We start from the raw sequence: 23,386 nt of genomic DNA on the forward strand, positions 1-23,386 counted from the left end.
GCTGGGCTTGGCTCACTGATGCCTCTGCCGAGCTGAAACCTAGGGGTATTCGCTGGACTTTGGGAGCTCTTCTGCTCTGATATGAACTCCGCAGAACCCAAAATGGGCTCAGCCATCCAATCTCTGAGTAGGACTCAGGATGCTCCTGTAGATCTGGCTAACATATCCTTGATGAAGCTGCTTCTCTTTGTCATGATCCCTGGGCTGCTGTCAATGACACAGCAATTCATCTACATGTGGTAAGCTACATCCTGGTAGATTAAATTCTATAGAAGATCTCAGCTGCTAATCTAATGTCTGAGCCACTCATATTGAAGTGCACCCTCAACATTTGTTCTATGAGGAGACCAACTGGCATTGGCTGGCCTGCAGTGCCTATACCTCTCAGATGCCACCATGGTCACCTGCATCCTTAGCACATGGTAGCATTCCCACTATCTTGGGGGGGACAGAATAGAAGCCTCTAAGATAGCTCTTATGCAGAGATGGCCACTGTGCGCCATATACACCTGACCACTGTCATGGCAGAGGGGGATGCAGGGCTAGGCTCTCCTTGTAGCAGATTTCCATCAGGGCTTTTGGCACTCCCTCCCTGATGTTGACCTTTTCAGGAAACGGAGCTGCAGTTAAAGTTCAACCAAACAACTCTGGCCACATTATTACATTCTTTATCCATGTTGTATTCCACCACAACATACTCATCGGCTCAATGCTCTAGATGAAAATTCACATGGCAGCTTTGTCTAAATGTCATACCTAAGTGAAAACTAAAACTCACAACTTCCTGTTTAACTCCCCTCTAGAGACACTAGAGACACTGTGTCTCTAGTCCTGATTTTCTTCCATGGGGGTCTCCTAATGGAAAACAAAAGCCAGGTAAGAAACTTAGCCCCTCCACCCCTGTGCCACACAGACACTTGCCTTCCTGCTCTCTCCCCTAACAGGCAAATCCCCTTCAAGCCTACTGCTTGGCTTTTCCCATTTCTTGATATTTCAAGACACCTGGCTGGGACAGCACTCAGATGACAGGTCATATCACCTATATGCCACCACCAAAGACCTCTAGATCTCCACATGATGTCACAGTCTGGCTTTCAACTTTTGCCAATAGCCATTTCCTCCCACCTCCTAAATGCCTCTGTAGTCTTCTATGCCTTATATTTATATGCCCCCATGGCAGATCAGAAATATTGACCAGGGCCTCTTCACAGACCTACTCAGCTCTGAAGCAGGTCCAGAGATCAGATGTTTAACCACTGTTACTGATTGCATCTTGCTGATATGTCAGAAAGGAAATCTGCCAATAAAAGGCCAAACATATAGCCACATGCTCACACTTTAGCAAGCAGGCACCAGTACCTGACGTCTGACGTCTAATAGTAAGTGCCTTATGCAAACATCTGGAACACAAGTCCCAGTGACCAGACTCAAGAAAAGCAACATCTGGCCGGGCATGGTGGTGCACACCTTTAATCCCAGCACTTGGGAGGCAGAGGCAGGCAGACTTCTGAGTTCGAGGCCAGCCTGGTTTACAAAGTGAGTTCCAGGACAGCCAGGGTTATACAGAGAAACCCTGTCTCAAAAAACCAAAACCAAAACCAAAAAAAAAAAAAAAAGCAACATCTGGTATAAAATTTACTACTTAACAAGATAATGAGATGTCCACCACTAAATCCAGATATGCCTGTCCCATGGGATAAACTGACCCCCACACCCCAACTACTATAAAAAATTTCCATCCCTTGTTAGCTGGATATCTCTGTCTAACCTGTCTTCTTCTTCTTGCAATGCAGTCTTTGCCTTTCTGTGTCTCGAGTAATTCTTGTACAGCCACTGCCATCAGCTTTACACACACACACACACACACACACACACACACACACACGAGCTCTTCTCTGACCCAGGATTGTCAGGTCTTCTGTCAGTATGCATGAAACCAGGCAGATGGATGTAGTTATCAGCTGCAGGCAGAGTGAACTCTCAGACACTGCAGTTCTTGACACAAAGCAGACTTTTTCAGGTATGACATGAGATACTGAATTCAATACCCACTAGGGAAGAAAAGCTGAGAAAATATAACAGGATGAGCAGAAAATACTGGCAGACCAGGCATGAACCTGAAGTAGATGGAGCCTTCTGGGACTGCAAGCCTGTTTCAATTCAGTGCTCCCTGACTGGAGTTATGGGTTGAGCCTCCAGATGGAAGTGTGGGCCTCTCTAGAGAAAGGTAACACCATTTACAGCCTCCGGCTTTATCTGCATGATATCTAGATGCTAGTAAAAAAATCACTAGCCACATAAACAATGAACCTCTCAGGCTTAAAATGAGGTTAAGGAAAAAAGCCTCATAAGTCATCTAGATTTTGGATTAGCTGACACAGACTTTGACGTAACTTGGATAGAGTAAAAAGAAAAAGTAGAAGAAATAGATCAAATAACACAGTAGAACAAATATAATGTTCAAAATGTTTCCAAGTTGGAGATAATAAATTTTAGAAGGTCTGTAAGCACAAGAAATATTAATACAAAGTAAACCATGCCAAAACACACAGTAAAGCTGCTGAGAATTAAAGACAAGATCTTAAAAGCAGAGGAAAGCATTGAGAGGGTGATAATGAGATAAGGCCAGTGCGTAATGCACAGTCTTGGAAGTGCTGATAAAAATACCCCCAGACCAGGGTCTGTACTGAGACAAATCGTCTTCAACAGCAAAATGAGAGGAGAAAAGCAAGAGAAACAAGGAAGCCTCCTGGAAGGATAGACGACCCCTAGGAAACCACAATGCTAACACCACAGAGGAGCCACCTGGACTCTTCCTACAGAGGCAGGAAACAACACTCAACCTCGACTAAGGCTCGAGCCAGGCCTGTCCTGTGAGAGGTAAAAGGACAAAGTATGGGAAATCAAAGACGGAGGCTGAATTTATTACTAGAAGAAATGGTTTTATATAGAAAATACCTAGGAATCTACAAAAACTTCTTGACCTAATAAGAAATTCAAGTTTATCAAAACACAGGCTACAAAAAATTAACAAAACAATGCCAACAACAAACTTAAAATTGTAAAAACTTAAGTACATATCTGTCGGGGAGATCTGACAGATTCCCAGAACAATACAGGCTACTGCCATTGCTCTTGGTTACCCAGAAGAACTTGACAGCAAGATGCCACTGCTGAAAAGTCTCATACCTGGGCTACTGGACAGTGGAGTCATTAAGCTGGCACAGGTCTGGAGGCTTTGTCCATACTGGCTAACTTTCATAATGCCAGAAGGTGCTACACAGGCTGCTTTTGTGGAAAGTCTTACTGACTGTGAACACCATAGGCTACCATAAAGACGCCTGCTAAGTCACGCCTGTGGGTGCCATACTGACATGAGTGTTACAGGAGTAGCCAGCCACGTTCTGATTGGATGTAAGGCACGCCACAAAATACAACACATAGCTGGTATTTTTAACTGGACTTAGATCATAAAGTAGAACCCGTTATTCTGCTAAGTGGACATAGTATCAAACTGCCCTCTGAATACTTATCTTTATATAGACGGGTGCAGATCTTAATCCTCATCAGAGAAGCCGCTTTCCTTTTTTTCAATAGAGAGGTCTTAATATAGAGACTAGCAACTCATCCAAGTGCAGAGAATAAGATCTTGTGGAGTTCTCAGCCCTAAATAGGAATCTGAATCATACCTCCAAACTCAGGGATCGTCATGGAAGGGAGAGGAAAGACTAAAAGAGTCAGAAGCTGTGGAGGACTGCTGAGGGACAGTAATTTCCTGACAAGGCAGGCCCACTGGACAGAAGAATTCACAGCAGCTTCGACTGCACGTAGGAAACTTGCACAAGATCAGGAAAGTCCCAATGCCCGCAAGGACAGGGGTGATCACAAGGCCCAGCACTAGCTCAGGAGCTTTGGGTAACTGCTGGCTGCTGGGGAGGAGAGTCAGTTTCCATCAGTTTCCTTCAGGGATGTGTCCCCTTGATAGGCTCCCCATGCTATAGTGGATGGCTGTACAGCCAGGTGCAGACTGTCTACACTGACTAGATCCAGTGAGTTTAAAAGAACAGTAAATATATTTGGGAGGGAGAAATGGTGGTGAGGGAGGTGTTGCAGAGGAGGAAGCGGGGGTGGGCTTGAGCAAAACACATTGTATATGTTTTCGAAGTGTGCAATTTCAAGTAAAAAACCATTTTAGAAAAGTGATTAACCAATAAAACCTGAAAGAAAAATCAATCCTGAATACTCACGTCCCCGGTTGTGTAATTTATTATGAAGAAACAGTAGTCATCATAATGTAGACTTGGTGTAAAGAAGACAAATCAATGGAACAAAATGTGAAGGCCAAACAGACCCATGGTTACAGCCAAACACTTTTCTACAAAGCTGTGTGGACTACCAATGGAAGAATGAGATTAGAGTTACACAAGTGGTGTGAGCATTAATGGATACATGGAAAAAGACCTTCAATGTTGTCTTTTCACCTTAAGCACAAATTAATTTGAACTAAGTCATAGCCATAACCATCAAACTAAAACTTATAAAGATTCAGGGCCCTAAATAAAAAGCTAAAACTGCAATATGTCCTAGAAAAAAATGTAACAGAATATTATTGCCAAAGAACAAAACAGTGTCCTTGACATTACTGAAATAAAATGTCCACTCAGAGATATCAATGCCAAGTGAGGGGGCATGCATCTGAGAGGGAGATGAAGACGGACAGAGCAAACAACCTAATAACAATGGGCACACAACTTAACATGAATTCGATCATAAAGGAATTATTAATGGTCAAAGAGGACACAAAAAACATCCTCAATATTGATAGCCATCAAATACCACAGATTGAAACTGAGGAAAGCCACTGCTTCACACCCAGCAGAGCAGTCTGTCACAGCAAGACTGGAGACACACGGCAACTAGACTTCATGTACGTCACAGCTGAAAGTAGAAATGGCACTGTGGTGTTGGAAAACCTTTTGGCAATCACTAACAAACCGAAGCATATGCATGCCACACGATTCAAACATTCTATTCCTGGATATTTACCCGAGAGAAATGAAAACGGAAGGCATGCACAAAATCACCCAGAGCAGCCTCACTTCTCAGTAAAGCCAGTTGCTAACATATCAGAGGTTTTGCTTATGAAATAATTAGCACTTAATGATGATCTTGGGGTATGCCTCTAGTGAATTTATATTAGTTATTTTCTATATACTATATATTATAACAAATTACCTGAGGTTGAAAACAAACCAAAGCAATCTATTTAGCATGCATATTTTTATTCTTGACAATTTCATACACAAACAAACACACACATATATATTCCTTTATATATTCATATATATTATACATATATATATTCTATATATATAATATAAATTTTGGTCATTTTTATCCACATCTCCCTCACTCATTTTCCTCTGTCTCCTCCTGAGACCCTCCTTCATCCCAAAAAGTTCCCCTTTAACTTTGGTGTGCTTGTGTGTGTGTGTGTGTGTGTGTGTGTGTGTGCATATATGTGTGTAGTGTTGCTTGCATGGGCAAAGAGTTATTTACTGATACTTGGGCAACCTACCAGTGGCTATACCACTGAACAAGTGATATCCCATTGCCTCAGACACCTTCAACTGCCAACTGTTCTTGAGTGGTGGGCCTCAGGAGTCTCTCCCTAACCCATGATGAAATGTTGGCATCCAAATCTTGCAGGATACAAACTTTTGAGGCTGCAAGCTCAGGACCAGATAGATGTATCTGAAGGCCTCATGGCTGGATGACATCATGGTAGGGATACATGTCAGAGAACAGAGCTTTCACATACTGAGACAGGAATCCAGAAGAATTCAGGGGTCAAGCTCAGTCTTTTATAATGATTTATTATCATGGGAGATATCCAGGGACCCATAGTCACTACATTAATCCCTTTTGAGAGTGGTACCCCAAATGAAAAAAACCACATCTTCTTAGACATTATGCCTTAAAGGTACAGCTGCTACCTTGCAACCCTAGGCTTCCAACATGTGAATTCTTAGCGGGCACGCTGAAACCACAGCAACCATATAGTTCAGTAATTCACCTTGGTCTTTACTCAAGAAAAATGAAAACAGGAGTTGTACAGAAGAGCCCCAGCAGCAGGACTTCTCCACGGACCATTTGCTGATAGGTTGGGATAGCATCTTGGACAATCAGCATGATATGTGACCTCAGCCTGTCTTTGCACAAGGATCTGGGTCGAGATATCTCCATTCACTCTTCCTTGGGAAGCTCCTACACAGACTCTCCCAATGAGGGTGCAAAAGGAAAGCAGCAAGATGAGGTGAGCTACACAGGAGTGAGGCAGGCACTGTCACCAAGATGTTGCCATGGGTGACTGTTCCATCTGGATAGAGTACATTTGCACTTGACGGCTTTTCAAGAGAATGTGTTCCTAGATCATCGGACAATGGTATGCATGCACCATGTAAGTGACACAAACATCATCTATAAGCTGCTTCTTGGATATTAAAATTGTTCAATTTTAAGAACCAAGTTAACATATGCTCATGTATCTATACTTATACTTTTCATGTTTATGTATGTTTGTATGTATGTATATAAATTTGAATTATGTCTATATATCAAGTTTCTAATACTATATAAAACTACTTCTATACATCATTATATGTTATGTTAATTATATTTTACTTGGGGGATAAAGTACAGTACTTAGTCACCCCTCAGAACTTTCAACTATTTGTGAACTTCACTTGAATAAGAACATTTAATATAGGTATTCCAAGACATTGTAGGAAACATCTCAGTTGACATTTTTAAGGGACTAAGCCATGTATGGTGTCTCACATCTGTAGTAGAAGCACTTGAGAGTGAGTCCATAGTACTTTCTTGAGGCCAGCCAGCGTTACACAGTGAGAGTCCACGTCAGCCTAGGGTAACAAAGTGAGTCTCTGTCTCAAAAACGGGGAAAAAAATCCCCAAAAGATAGAAAAAGAGACTAATCCTAGCAAGCGTTGGACAGCTGCAGGCCACTGATTTGTTTGTCTTCATTTCATGTCTAGCTAGAGAAATGCAACTGATTTTTTTTTTAACAAAAAGTGTTAATGCTTTCAAAATAAAAACAAGAAGATATGAAGGTAAAGACTCCAGCTCAGTTGTAAATTAAGGTTGTCAAAAGCATATCCAGTTTAGAGCCAGCATGCTGGCAAGGTTTATTATAATAAGCTTGTTAGCAATCTTGTCTCAACTGGTCTCTGATCTGCTCCCCAGTGCTGCCTGGTTAATATTCAGTAATTCTCTTTTAATGATGTATTTTATTGGCGCAAACTAAGTACGCCCTTAACTGTAAATGAAATAGGTATTGCATGTAATAAAGTGCACACTACAAAATGAAATGGATATGAAGAAGCTGATGCTTATGCTAACAATGGGTACATTCTTACCACCTGCAAGTTATGTTACTGAAGCTGAATGAGAAGTACAATTAGGGGCCGTAATTAACAGTATCCGTGGATGGCCTGTTGGAGGCATAAGTGGGAATAATATTCAATCACTTAGTAACCCTCTGTCTCTAGGCTGTGTAATAGCAATCTGTCTCACCTGACTTTTAAAAGTTGAAAGTTCCAGGCTGGGAAATATCAAAACTATGCTGCTACAAATTAACAACAACAACAATAACAATAACAACAACAACAACAAAAAAAGGGTAAGATTTGTTATAAGAAAGGCATCTGTCTTAGTTAGGGTTTTACTGCTGTGAACAGACACCATGACCAAGGTAAGTCTTATAAAAAACAACATTTAATTGGGGCTGGCTTACAGGTTCAGAGGTTCAGTCCATTATCATCAAGGTGGGAGCATGGCAGTATCCAGGCAGGCATGGCGCAGGAGGAGCCGAGAGTTCTATGTCTTCATCCAAAGGCTGCTAGTGGAAGACTGACTTCCAGGCAACTAGGGTGAGGATCTTATACCCACACCCACAGTGCCACACCCATTCCAACCATGTCACACCTATTCCAACAAGGCCACACCTTCAGATGGTGCCACTCCCTGGTCCAAGGATATACAAACCATCACAGCATCATAACTGACACCTTCAATCTGAATGTAGGTATCCTAGCCCATGTCTTAAATTGTATCTATGGTGCAAGGATCCCAGCAACATTCATTCCATGAGCAGCTTGGAGAAACAGGGAAAGGAGCCGGGCGTGGTGGCGCACGCCTTTAATCCCAGCACTTGGGAGGCAGAGGCAGGCGGATTTCTGAGTTCGAGGCCAGCCTGGTCTACAGAGTGAGTTCCAGGACAGCCAGGGCTATACAGAGAAATCCTGTCTAGAAAAACAAACAAACAAACAAACAAACAAACAAACAAACAAACAAACAGGAGAAACAGGGAAGGGAGTGTGCTGGGTAGGTTTGGTCAACTTGACACATGTTATAGTCACTTGAAAAGAGGGAATTTCAACTGAGGAATTGTCTCCAGCATACTGGCCTGTAGGCAAGTATGTGGGGGAATTTTCTTGATTAACGATCTATGTAGAGGACCCAGCCCACTGTGGGTATTGCCACCTCTGGGTAGTTGGGCCTGGAGTGTATAGGACAACAGGTTGAGCATGCTACGGGGAACAAATCAGTGAGCAGCAGTCCTTTGAAGGTCCTGCTGGTGCTCCTGTTTGAGTCCTTATCCTGGGTGGATGGTCTGTGGTCAAGATGCATAGGCCAAGTAAGCCCTTTCCTCCCTTCTTGCTGATGATGTTTTGACACAGCAATAGAAAACAAAGTAGGCCAGGTATTATGCTAATGAGACAGGTAGTCTGCATATAAGAGGAAGAGCCCTACAGTTTGTCCAAAACTAGTGCTTCCCCTTCTTATCTTTTTTAATATAGCAGGGAGTGTGTCTCTCCATCTTCTCTGTCTCTTCCTATTTTACAGAGAAGGAAACTGAGACCGGTAAAGAGTAAATAACTTGTCCATGCTAGCAGGAGACACAGCTCATCCCAGGAAGATCAGGATGAATGATAGTCCCATCTACTTGGATGCACTTACTCTGCAAGCTTGAGAACCTGAGTTTGAATGCCCAGCATCCATGGGGAAAAAAAAAGCCAGACATGGCAGTGCACTCCTATAACTCCAGCACTGAGGGGTAAAGAGAGGCAGGTCCTGGGATTTTGCTGGTTAGCCACAGTGTCAGGTTTCGGGGTCAGTGAGAGACCTCACATCAAGGCAATGGGGTAGATAGTGATGGAAGGCACAATATCTGCTCTGGCTCTACGTGTACTTGCATGGCCTCAGATACCTGTATACTAGTGTCCATCAGTGACACAAAACATAAACACACACACACACACACACACACACACACACCCTACAGATGCTTTAATAAGGACCAAGAACTTGGAGAGCCCTGGGGTAAGATGGCAGATTAGAAGCTGCTTCAGTTGGATGTTGTAAAGGAGAGGGGTCAGGATAATAAAGAACAGACTCTGTTCCAAAGAAGGAAAGATGGAAAGAGTATTTGACTGAAAGGTACAGAGAAACTAAAGGTGTAGAGAAAAGGGGTGATTTGCATGAGGCTTCAGCTCCAGTCACTTCCTGGCAAGTCCAGGCAGCAACCCTGGAGAGAGCTAGGTAGCTCTACACGGGAACAAGCCATAGTTCTTGACAGCCTTCGATCCTGGTGGGACTGTGGCTTGAATGTGAAAAGCTCCCATCAGTCTACGTTTTGAATAACCTGTTCCCAGCTAGTAGTACAGTTTTGAGAGGCTGTGGAAACGTTTCAGTGTGTGACCTAGCTAGCAGGAATTGGTCTCTGGGGGCAGTGTCAGTTCGGACTGAGGCCCAAAAGTTCTGCTTACTGACCTGCAAAGATATGAGGCCCTCTACCACATGATCCCACTGCTGCGAATCCCACCACGTAGCCACTGCCATGCTGACTGAAACTATGAGCCCAAGGAGGCTTTCTTCTCGTAGCTAACTGAGACCGCCATGTGTTGTGGCAGCAGTCAAGGAGTCAAGTCAGTCTATTTTGTCACCCTCCAAGACTTGGAGGGGTGTGGCCTTTTACCATTTTGAGAAGAAAACTATTATTTAGGGCTAAGCTATCCTGGGGCGTCCAGATAAGAAGGTCCAACCCCAGGCCATTGAGCTTGGGATCCATCTGCCACCGTCCCATGTGACTGACAACTGCAGGAGGCAGTTAGGGAGAAGGCTGGTCATAGACACACTGAGTTCAGGTGGCAGGAGGTTTGGCTGAAGGAGTGAAAAGGATGGGGGTTGGTAGCCCTACTCTCTGCTATTACTTGAGGATGATGATGGTATGGGATAGCCCGGAAGTGGAGGTCAGCCGGTAGTCCATCCTGGAATCTCTGAGAACTCTGAAGATCCAGAGGAGGAATTTGACTTTGCAGGCTTCTTCCACGATGTTTAATGCTGAGCAGGTTTTTCAAAGCAAGGACACTCACTAGTCCTCTAAACTGTTCAGATCCCAGAGCTATGCTTGCTTCCTCCACTCCTGTATGCCTGGGAGACATGCTCTGGCTTGGACATTAGCCACGCCGAGGTGTTGGGGGAAAGCAGCAAGCTTATCCCACAGACTGCAGAGTTAACTGTGTCCAGCAGAGCTCCTGGGTACATAAAAGAAAACTCTCCGAGGAGAAGCAGTTAAGGCAGGCATGTGGCACTGGATTCCTTGACTCCAGCCATCAGCTTAGCTGGCCAGAAAGACATGAGTCTCCAACCTCAGTGGAGTCATTGCATTCCGGAGACAGATCAGTCAACGGGACAGAACTGAGTCCAGAATCAGAACACTCTATAGTCAACTGCTGTATGTCAAAAGCTTTCCTGTAATGTCACTGAGTATATAAAATCGCCCCACTGCTCAAACAGGAAGACACTTTACAAGGGGCAAAACCCTAAAAAGGCTTCTCTCTGTTCACTGCCTTTGTCAGATAACTCCTCTCAGCTCCATCTGCACAGCTGACACTGTATCCTGACCTCACGGAATACTTTTGTATTTGGCCCTTGAAAGATCATTCCTTTGGGAAATTTCCTTGGGCACTGGTGACTTATTCTTTTAGGGAAAGAAATTGCATAATTCCTATTTGGAATGGGGTATTTAACAGGGAACCTTGAGGAGAGAGTGATGGTTTAGATGGCTTAGAAGGTATGACACAGAGAGGGCTGGGAGCATGCAGAGCTGGGGTCTCCTCAGCTCAGCCATTTGGGGAGGCACAGGTAGATGCCCACACTCTCAGTGGGAGCTCATTTTTGTCAGGTGGAGGTCATTTTGGAACTGGTACGAGTTTGATGTGAGAGCTGGCAGTTAATTTACTGCACACATGTATAAGAGTCCTGCATGAACCTCCAGTATGTGCTGGGTGCTGCTACCAAAACCACAGATGTTACTGTGCCTACCCCACCCCTGAGGGTCTCAGTTTTGATTGTCACTTGCAAAAGGGTCTGGTTTCCTCCAAATTTCAGTGGAAGTTTGGAGCTTGAAATCATTAGGAAGAAACTAGAAACCAAATACATGCACTGTCTGCAGCTGCTGCATACTATAGTATGCAGCTTCAAGTAGAATGGTTAAAAGTAGAACACTCAGGAAACTGGGAAAATTCCTTTGCTTCCCAACATATACAATATGATGTAATATCTCACTGTGATTTTTAGCTCAGGAGAATAGTTATCTACAAATAAGAGCTCTTCATATGTGGCAGGCAGATCTCTAAAGTAGCCCTAAGATTTCACCTCTAAGTGCACTGGTGAAATCCCTTTTTCTTGAGGGTGGATGGGCCTCATGCTACTCTATGTGATTAGGTTACAATCCATGGTTAAGTGAAGAGACTTTGGGGAAGTCAGTTCTTGATTCTGGGTTGATCAAAGTTTTGTCTTGGGTTATCTTGATCTATAAGGAGGAGGGTGGTCAGATGGTCAATAAAGCAGCAGCGAGAGGGATTTGGAACAAGACAGTGAAGGATGGAACATACAGGGGAGGGGGAGACAGGACGGAGTCTCTGGCCAGTCTTGAACAAATAAGCAGTATGTATGCATATCTATGTCTATGCCCTTATCTGTCCATCCATCCACCCATCCATTCATCCATCCATCCATCCATCCATCCATCCATCCATCCATCCATCCATCCATCCATCTATCCATCCATCCAGATTGAAAAGTACTGGATAGCAAAGACGATAGTCTTCCAAGTGGTCTTTGACAAAACCAATCATTTCTCACTTTTTCTCACATCTAATATCCAGTAACTCTAGAATGTTCTAGAATCCTGAGATAAGGAAGGATGTGGTAAGACCAGCTCTGACTGTCACATTCTGTAACAAATGTCCTTCTGTTAGTCTTTGATATCTATAGTATCATCTGGCATACAGCAGGTCCTCAATGAATGTTTACTAAGAGAACAACTGTAGTGGTCTAGAGAACCTTTATGGCAAATATTTAACCACCCAGCTATCTCTCTGTATCCCTTTCTGCTTCTTGACTGTGAATGCCATGTGACTAGCTGCTTTGAGTTCCTGCTTCCATGACATCTCCAACAGAACGAACCTTTTCTTCCTTAGCTCACTTTGTCATGACATATATATTTTTTTCACAGCAATGAACAGCAGAAAAATGACTAAGTAAGAAAACTGGTACAGGAACTGAGACCATGGCTGTGGGTAAGCCTGAGCACATGGTAGTTCTTAGGGTGATGGACTCTGTTGTGAGTGGGATATGGAAGAGTTTGGGACTATAGGCCAAGCCCTTGGATACTGCAAATAGAGCTTAATGGGCCATCCTGTCAGGTGCTTGGAAGACAAGAATTCTGAAAGAAATGGCCAGTAGAAGCTGGCTCATAAAGTTTCGGAGACAAAAAAGAACTCTATCTGGAACTGGGCCAGAGGCCATTAATGAGCTACTTTGGCCAACAATCTGGCTTCAATCTGCTCTGAGAACTTGCGTGGATTTGAATTTAAAGATCATGGATTAATTTGTTTGGCAGATGGGATTTCAAGACAAGAGTGCATGTGAACTGTGGCACTGACTTTTTACTAAACCTATCCAGTGACAATGAAAAAGATTAAAAATTTGTGTATAAAGACATGCAGTCTGTTGAGGAAGAAAGGCACTTGAACAAATTAAACTCTGAAGCCAAGGGGTGCCGAAAAAGAGGCTGTGCTTGTCAAAGAAAATCATAGTTCATTGCCCACCCTGGGACAACAGGAGAAGTGTCCTGAGAGTGAGACCTCATCTGTCAGAGTTTATTTAGTGAAAATATACATTCATTGAAAGGAGACAGCACCAACTGACAGAGAGAACAGAGACTGCCACTCTGAAGGGGTCCCTGGCCCTCAAAAGCAGCTACCTCACCAGGGTCAGAATACAAGGTGGTAAAGATCCAGCTTGTGCTGGCAGCAGGACTTGGCAACATTGTCCTTATGGCACTGGTTTTGCAAGCATGAAAGATGCAAGGCTGAGGGGCCACGAGCCTTTGTACAATTTCAGAGAGAAGGCTCAGTCAGGCAGTGTGTAGAAGAGTTGGAGTCCTCACAAGGAGCCCCGGAAAGGCCATTGCATGAAACTGTGGAGGTTCAGGCTCAAGAATGGTGGAGAGCGTAGGGTGTCTGAGACCCCAGGACCATTCGACATCTTCCAAGGAAAGATAAAGTAAAGGTGGCCTAAGAGAAAGGATATGCATGCTACAGGGAGCAGAGCTGGAGGGGTGGTGCTATACAAGTCTTTTGAGTCCAGACGATTCCACCATGAGCCCCACTGCTGTGGGATTTGGTGTTTTTTCATCCTGTATTTTGGTCTTGCTTTGGTTTGTCCACTCCTCTCTATGTCCCCATTCTATGTCCTGAAATAGGGATATTTACCCTGTATATTATATGCTGAAAATATGCGAGTTATTTTTGATTTTATAGGAGAACACAGCTAAGAGGCTCCTTAAGTCTCAGGTGAGATGGGGTTTTCTTTAAAAAGGTGTTGTAATTTTTAAAGACTGACGACTTTACAAGTTGGACTGAACGCATTTTAGTTAGTTGTTATTTAAGATGGTCATAAGATTATGGGGACAAGGTATAGAAGGTAGTGACTAAAAGGAATTAGCTCTGGTTATCAAGTTCATTCAAGGTGGGGGTTGCAGTGATTATGGAGAATGCCAACTTGACAGGATTTGATATCACCCATGAGAGGAATTCTGAAATTCCACTGGGGAATACTTGTGAGAAGTTATTCAGACTAGGGGACAATTTCATTAGGTTAGTTGAGAGGGATAAGACAGCAAGACATGGAGCTGAAATGAAAGGATGGACCATCCAGAGACTGCCCCATCTGGGGATCCATCCCATAATCAGTTACCAAACGCAGACACTATTGCATATGCCAGCAAGATTTTGCTGAAAGGACCCTGATATAGCTGTCTCTTGTGACTCTATGCCATAGCCTGGCAAACACAGAAGTGGATGCTCACAGTCAGCTATTGGATGGAACACAGGGCCCCCAATGAAGGAGCTAGAGAAAGTACCCAAGGAGCTAAAGGGGTCTGCAACCCTATAGGAGGAACAACAATATGAACTAGCCAGTATCCCCCCCCCCCCAGAGCTTGTGTCTCTAGCTGCATATGTAGCAGAGGATGGCCTAGTCGGCTATCAATGGGAAGAGAGGCCCCTTGGTCTTGCAAACTTTATATGCTCCAGTACAGGGGAATGGCAGGGCCAAGAATCGGGAGTGAGTGGGTTGGGGAGCACAGTGTGGGGAGAGGGTATAGGGAACTTTGGGAATAACATTTGAAATGTACATGAAGACAATATCTAATAAATAAATAAATAAATAAATAAATAAATAAATAAATACATAAGAAATACAGCAAGACACACCCGGAAACTGGCCTTGGGTCCTGGACTGCATAAAAAGGAAGCTAGCTGAATACGTTCCTTTAGCTCTATGATCCCCGGGCAACATTTTGACTTGCTACCTGGAGCGTAGGCACCATGATATCCCTACTATGATAGATGGAACCTTAGAACTCTGAGCTAAAACCTAACCACTCTTTTCTCTTATGTAGCTTTTGACAGGATGTTTAATCACAACAATAGAAAAAGTAACTAGGACAAAGATCATGTGACCATGTTCCACAAGGTAAGTCCAAACAAACCTTTAACTACCAGGCTGATTAGACCAGATATGTCATTACAGCAAAACAGAGCTCATTTATTCAGGATGTAAAAGTAACAGACGTGCAGAGAATGCAGTTCACCCACTGGGCAATTCCTAGTGCACAAGGCTCATTGGCATCATGGGTCCTCCCTGTTTGGTATGCCCCTTTTCCTTTTAATTTTGGCTGCTGTCAGCCACTGGCTTTCTCAGTTTATTAGACTGTACATTCTCCATCTTGTTTTGGATTCTTCTCCCATTCATAGGCTCTCAGTGCTGGACAACCCCAGCTAGAGACTAGTGTCTTTTTTGCCTTTGCGTCAGAATCATACAGAATCCTTATCCTACACAGGGTGGTGACAGGGGCTCCACCGAAGACCCACTGAAGAGATTATCCCACTTCACAAATTTTACCATATATCATAAACTCCCATGATGATTCTCTTAGCCTAGATCTCTCCCTAATCTCAAAGTCACCTGCTTGGCTGTTCAGCAACTTTACAGGAATCTCAGGCTTTGCCTAACAGTGCAACCTCTTAACTACTGCCTGCTCCCAGCATGTCACCTATTCACATAATGAGGCAACCCTCTTGGGGCATACTTAAATCTTCTATAATAGTTCCAGCCACTCCCTCATTAAGGCCTTCAGGTTCAAACCATACCCTGGTTTTGTTTTCTGCTCTGTCTTAGTATATACTGACTTCTCATCGCTCCCATTGCTACCATCATCTACTAGAGCACCTGCATCTTTCCCATCCCTCTTGATTCGTCTCTTTACAACGTCATACTCCATCCTTGGCTGGCACCAGAATTCATTAGATGCTAATCAAGATCTGCAATTCTCCTGCCCCAAACCTTCTTGAGGCTGTATATTGTATTTACAGTTAAGACCCCAGAACATGAATGCTTCCCTAGGCTCTGAATCTCATCCATTTGACTTTCTTCTCCACTCCTGTAGCCTCTGTGGCACCTGTGCACATAGCTCCTGTTACTGTTTAAACTATGTCCAGCCTGTGATAGTATGCTCTGACTGCTTCCCCAGCTCCTCCTCCCTCTGGTTTGCACAGGCCCCTCCTCCTACCTTATGCCCACTTACCTTGCCCCCAGCATCTCTATGGCAACCCTTAGTCACTACTCATTTAACATGTATGGCCTAGCTCTTATCTTTCTTCCATACCAGAATATAATCAGCTCCAGGGTAGAGTTTTATCCACTTGATTTGTAGAAATAGTCTTCAACCTGCACAGGAATTTTTTTTTGGCAGCATATACAGGTATAACTGGGGTGACTCTGTCTTCATTTGATAGCTACTATTAAACTGATCAGATGAAAAGTATAAGCATGCAAGATGTAACAGCCCATGGGAAAATCAGTCAGTAGAGGCTGACTTCAAAGCCTGAATACCTCTGTCATATCTTAGACTTTCTCAGTAGGTTCCCTCCAGTCCTGTTATCCTCCACTGGAAGCAGGCATAGTGCCAATTTTAAGGCATTTTGAATATTTATGTTATCTCCAATCTCCTGTGTCTGTAGAAACCATGATTATATAGGTATGCTTCTGTCCTTTGGCCCTATGACATCTTGTTCACGTGGAGGTCATCTCCCAGATGAGGATTGTGCCTTCCCAAACCCTTTACCTCTGAGTCTTATGTGTGGATGCAGTAAGGTCACTGAGTGGAACAATGGATGCATCCTTGAGTTCTCAATGGCAGGATTGTTACTAAAGCATAGAAGACATTTTCCTTTCTCTCTTTGAAGATTCATTTTTAGCTGAAGAAGACCAGGTCAGGGCTGTCATGTGTAGAAATTTGTTTGTAATCCCAGGATCATAAGGCTGGGGAGGACTGGTCCCTCAACTTGTGGCACCTGTGTTTAAGGTACAGCTCTACCTTCCCCATCAATAGACCAGTAAGAACCAAGATGCAGGAGCTGCAACAGATTCTTCACTCAAAGGTGTTGGGGTTAGGGAAGAGTCAGGACTCAGAGGGACTCTAATGGTAGCCCTTGATTAAGGGCAGAGGACAGAAGTCCAGAGATGTCAGATGGTTGATAGGCTGGGTCAGGTCATGCTCCCCTAGCCCAGGGACCACCTTGCTTTGCCCACTCCTCAACTATACCCTGTTTGTAATGTGAAGGATGCCAGAGGTGTGATGAGTCCTATTCAGAGCTTGATCTTCAGACCCTTGTTGTGCCAGTGAACACTTCACGAATTGCAACTGTGAGATGGCCAAAATGTCCAATCTGCTTTCCCTTCACCTTGAAGACCCACCTTACCACGCTTGTGCCCATAGCTCAGCACCCAGAGTGTGCTCTGAACAGATGTGTCCACAATCACCTGACCACTGTCTTGTTGCCAGTGTGATGTCCTGGCTAGTCTGCACAGTAGAGGAAGACTGTGGTTAGAGTCTATTTCTCCAACATCTCCTCTCCCCAAGGTCATATCTCTCTCCACACAATTACTTATCCTTCCCCTCTGTGCAAGGCACAAGGGTAGCAATGGCCTTGATAGGCTATTTGTTGGTATGACACTAGTCTTTGGTATCCTTAAACCATGCACATTGCTTGGTACACATACCCTTTTCTGAATCTTGCCATCTTGTTAGTCTTCTTTTATGCCAGTATCTTGACTACCAATGTCCAACCTCTGAATCCTACTCTTACCTTTTTCTGAAAATAGGGATGTATGGCAATGCTCACTATGTCTTGGTCAAGAGCTGAGTTGCACTTCCTAGTGGATGCTGCTGACTGAGGCTCTCAGCAGAACACCTTTTCTGCTGTCTGCTAAGATGTCATACCTCTGAGGCTTCTCCCCCTTCTCTACTGGGGCAGGTTACCTGGAAGTCACACCCGCAGCCAGGCTTCTGGAAATGGAGGCTTGACATGGCAAGGGCTGGCTGAATGCCAAGTCAGAATCAGAAGGCCTTGTATTCCTATTCTCTGAGGAGCAGTGGGAACCACTGCTGGGGACACACCCTCAGTGCATGCTGGTAGCGGAGCCCTCCTGGGAAGTGCTTGGGAAGAACATACTCTTTTGCATATATATCTGAGAAGTCCTTTGATTTTCAACTTTGCAATTATTTATAATGCAAGCGATGATGCTGGTATTGTCTTGTCTCAGGAAGAACTTACATCTATCCAGACATTTGCTTTGAGTCAACTGTATTCATACAAAACCCAAAGAGGACACATCTGGCTTCCTCCCTGGCATCTGAGACACTTGGAAACTCAATCCACTTCTGTGTTTCCTCCACTTTCTGTGAAATTCCTGAAAGACTGGGATTTCAGAAAGAGTGACACATGCCTGTCTTCACAGAGCTCCCCCTGGCCATCAGCATTGTCAGCTTTGCAGATGGGAGGTTGAAGTTCTGGGTACAGGACTTCAACTTCCCATGTGCATAGGAAATGGCAGGGACACCTGTTTTTCTTCTAATTCAACCATATTTCTTATCCTTCTTCAGCTCCCATGGGGATGAGGGATGTAGAAGAGAGAAGCAGGGTCAAGCAATGGTGCTTATTTACAAGGGAAAGATGGGATTCAGGAAGAAGGGAAATGACCTTAGAGGCACCTGCACCCCACTCACTGGCCCCACACCCTGCCAGTGCTTTGTGACAGAGTACAATGATCTTTAGAGCAATGATGGTACAAATGGAGAATTCTGATGGCCAATCCCAAGAACCCCAATCTTTCTCCTGCTTAATAGGGAAAGAGTGCCAGGCTGCTCTACAGGAGTAGGGGTGCGTATGAATGGGGTTGCTAAGGAACAGGAGCCTGTAGGAAGCATACACACTCACCTGCTTGCTCCAGAGCTACCATAGTGGCCTGCTCGATCAGGTCCCGTTCGATGAAGCTCCTGAAGTCCTCACTGTATACGCTCAGGTCCGGCAGCTGGAATGTATAGATGGGCATCTCCAGTGGGAACTGCTCATTGTTGCACTCATTTGCCACGTGGGATCGGGCCAGGGAGACTATGGCTGAGCTGGCATGGGAGATCCCCCGGGACAGGCGCTTCTCTGCTGATGAGAAGGAAGGATAGCCTCAGGGACCATGTCACTGTAAGTGTGACTCTTGAGAGTGTATGCATCCATGCTTGAACACTCATGTACACACAGCACATCCCACATATATGCATACACATGGATGTAGATCAATACACAACACACAAACTGCTTCACATAAACACATATAAGTCACTTATGAACACATGATAAACACACATACCTATATAAACAAGCATACCTATATAAATAAGTGCAAATGTATGTGCATATTGTACGATAAAAATACACACCTACATGTAAATATGTATACTGCATACATTTGTGCACACTGTATACAGAACTACTAATAAATAGGTCTATAAATACACATGACACTTTTATTACTTATTTTTAAAATTAGATTTATCCATTTTATGTGTGTTTTCTCTGAATGTATGTATGTGTACTATGTGTGTGTTTGGTGCCTGAGGAGGCCAGAAGAGCACATTAGATCCCTTGAAACTGGAGTATGGGTGGTTGTGAACCATCTTGTGTGTGCTGGGAATCAAACCTGGATCCTCTGCAAGAGCAACAAGTTCATTTAACAACTGAACCATATTTAGAGACTCAACATGACACTTTTAGACAATACATTTATTTATAAACACATATACACAGGGACACACCATATAGTTTATACATGGATGAATATATATATATATGCATACATGCATATATATATATATATATATATATACATGCACAGGTACACAAATATACTAGATACTAGAAATGTGGATACATATAGCCTAAAACATACACTCATGCAATGCACTACACACTATGTGTATGCTATACACACATAAACATTGATATGCGTACACTACATATGCTATATAATATTTACACAGCAAGTATATAATATGAATACAGAGATACAGTTATGAGAACACTATACTGTACTAGTGTACACATATAGAAACATAAGTGCATACCACACACACACACACACACACACACACACACACACAAACACACATACACCTTTCACAAGTCAGCCTTTTTATTTTCTAGCTTGCAGCCTTTTTATTTTCTGCCTGCTGCTGGAGTAAACCTGGGGTGTGGCTCTTCCTCAGCTGAGTCACAGAACCACTGAGAGCAGTGCTGCGCACCCACTGACAAGCAGCAGGGCTTGTGGTCCTGATCTCCATTTAATTCCACTCGCAGAGCTGCTTTCGCCCAGCCTTGAGTGGGACCTGGGAGACCATCTTTGTTTTCATGCATTTATAGATTTAAAGCTCAGGTTGCACTGGAGTGGCTAGGCTTCTCAGACACTTGGTTACTGTATTTATGCTTCTCTGATGAGCAGTTTCTATGTGGGCATCCTGGGGACACACAGATGGAGGTTGTACACGCTTTTTCTTTTGTCCCAGAACTCTCTGGTACCATGCTCTACTCTGTTTTATTCTTTGTGGACTTTCTGCCCAAAGACTGAGTGAGAAACACAGAGGAGGATGTCTGAACTGTTGGAACTTGGGTAATCTAAAGTGGATCCATCTGTATTCTTGGTGCATACTTTAAAGAGGAGACTAGTGTTTAATGGGTAATGTTAACATAAATAAGAAATGTATTTTTTTTTTTGTAGAGCCAAGGCTGGCCTTGAATTTACTATCTTACTGTCTCAGCCTCTGGGTGCAGGGATTATAGGTATGCTCTGGCCATAAATAACAATCCTGGAGCATATGATGTAGGAACAGTCACTACAGAGTCAGTGTTTGTGGCATGGGACTTCTTATGGAAGAAGTCCTCTTATTCATTCCAGAGATAAAGGACCCTTAGTGTTTGAGTGAGACTGTGGTCAGAACCCTGTGTCAAATTCCTGAGTGTTTTCCAGAGAGTCCTAAGGTAGCTCACCTCCTTTCAGGATAGCATCCTTTGTGTAGGGAAAATAGCAGCCACTGCCTTCCTCAGAGCAGGACTTCCTACGTAGCCTCATTTATAATATCAGTGGCCAGAAATGGCATTCACACAATTTTGTCAAAACAGACTGTCAGGCAGAGGCTTGCCTTGACAACCTCATGCATTTTCCCCATTCAAATCAACAGAAAGGCATGGAGATTGCATGCTTCAGAATGAATGGCTTCAATTCACTTATATTTCATTCTGAAACAATATGATTAGGTTATCTTATATGTTGAGGAAAATCAAAAAGAGAAATGAAATAACAGAGGCTTTCAGGAATAGGAGAGACAGAACGGGAGGTCTGAGCTGTCTGTCACTGGGAGATACCCCCATTGCTTCTTGCATTTAGCTCACATATTTGATAGCATGAGCCAAGGTACTCCAATACCAATAAGCACTGCCTCCCCTCCTTCCTCCAATAGCTGGGCATCAGCCACAATTGGGATAGCTCTTAGAAACAAGCAATTTCTATAACAGTAGTTCTGGAAGGTTCCCTGAGGAGAAATACAGCTGTAGGGAAGGGGAGTGTTAAACCTAAGTTCAAACACTTAAAGCTCGGTAATTCTAATACTGGATGTATAACCAAAGAGAAGAACATCCATGTGACCTATCTGCATTCCCACGTGCTTTACAGCGTAATTCACAACAGTGCAGAAACAGAAGGAACACAAGTAGCTGTCAGCAGAATGGATAAAGAAAAATGAGCTTGACCAGGGTTACAAGTCCCTTCCGGTTGGCACCAGCACTGGGGCACCTTGGGCGCAGAGTCTGTGGACATCCCCAAGGTCACCACAGGACTCTCCACGGGATCTTAGGACCTCTGGTGAGTGGAACACAACTTCTGCCAGGAGGCAGGTTCAAACGCCAGACATCTGGGCACCTTCCCTGCAAGAGGAGAGTTTGCCTGCAGACAGTACTCTGACCACTGAAACTCAGGAGAGAGATAGTCTCCCAGGTCTGCTGATAGAGGCTAACATAATCACCTGAGGAACAAGCTCTAACCAGAGACAACTATAACAACTAACTCCAGAGATTACCAGATGGTGAAAGGCAAACGTAAGAATCTTACTAAGAGAAACCAAGACCACTCATCATCATCAGAACGCAGCACTCCCACCCCACCCAGTCCTGGGCACCCCAACATACCTGAAAAGATAGACCCGGATTTAAAAGCATATCTCATGATGATGGTAGAGGACATCAAGAAGGACTTTAATAACTCACTTAAAGAAAGGAGAACACTGCTAAACAGGTAGAGTACCTTAAAGAGGAAGCACAAAAATCCCTTAAAGAATTGCAGGAAAACACGACCAAACAGGTGATGGAATTGAATAAAACCATCCAAGACCTAAAAAGGGAAGTAGACACAATAAAGGAAACCCAAAGTGAGGCAACACTGGAGATAGAAACCCTAGGAAAGAAATCTGGAACCATAGATGCGAGCATCAGCAACAGAATACAAGACATGGAAGAGAGAATCTCAGGTGCAGAAGATTCCATAGAGAACATCGGCACAACAATCAAGGAAAATGTAAAATGCAAAAAGATCCTAACTCAAAACATCCAGGAAATACAGGACACAATGAGATGACCAAACCTACGGATAATAGGAGTAGACGAAAATGAAGATTTTCAACTTAAAGGGCCAGCAAATATTTTCAACAAAATTATAGAAGAAAACTTCCCAAACCTAAAGAAAGAGATGTCCATGAACATACAAGAAGCCTACAGAACTCCAAATAGACTGGACCAGAAAAGAAATTCCTCCTGACACATAATAATCAGAACAACAAATGTACTAAATAAAGATAGAATATTAAAAGCAGTAAGGGGAAATGGTCAAGTAACATATAAATGCTGGCCTATCAGAATTACACCAGACTTTTCACCAGAGACTATGAAAGCCAGAAGATCCTGGACAGATGTTATACAGACACTAAGAGAACACAAATGCCAGCCCAGGCTACTATACCCAGCCAAAGTCTTAATTACCATAGATGGAGAAACCAAAGTATTCCACGACAAAACCAAATTCACATATTATCTTTCCATGAATTCAGTCCTTCAAAGGATAATAACAGAAAAAAACCAATACAAGGACGGAAATCATGCCCTAGAAAAAGCAAGAAAGTAATCCTTCAACAAACCAAAAAGAAGACAGCCACAAGAACAGAATGCCAACTCTAACAACAAAAATAATAGGAAGCAATAATTACTTTTCCTTAACATCTCTTAACATCAATGGACTCAATTCCCCAATAAAAAGACATAGACTAACAGACTGACTACACAAACAGGACCCAACA

The 23,386-nt window shown here is 43.5% G+C and overlaps 1 protein-coding gene across 3 annotated transcripts in view; it reads right to left on the reverse strand.

Moving 5' to 3' along the window:
• Window positions 1-23,386, reverse strand: part of Otud7a (OTU deubiquitinase 7A) — a 324,086-nt gene that overhangs the window by 39,882 nt on the left and 260,818 nt on the right. For 2 of the 3 annotated variants that reach the window (XM_029480172.2, XM_029480170.2), the window contains one exon: window positions 18,933-19,154. In XM_029480172.2, coding sequence (XP_029336032.1) covers window positions 18,933-19,154 — 222 coding nt within the window. The remainder of the gene's footprint in view (window positions 1-18,932; window positions 19,155-23,386) is intronic. The other variant, XM_029480173.2, reaches the window with a different exon arrangement.

This window comes from Mus caroli, unplaced genomic scaffold, assembly GCF_978045245.1.
Source record: "Mus caroli unplaced genomic scaffold, Mus_caroli_1 scaffold_8, whole genome shotgun sequence".
Classification (NCBI taxonomy): domain Eukaryota; kingdom Metazoa; phylum Chordata; class Mammalia; order Rodentia; family Muridae; genus Mus; species Mus caroli.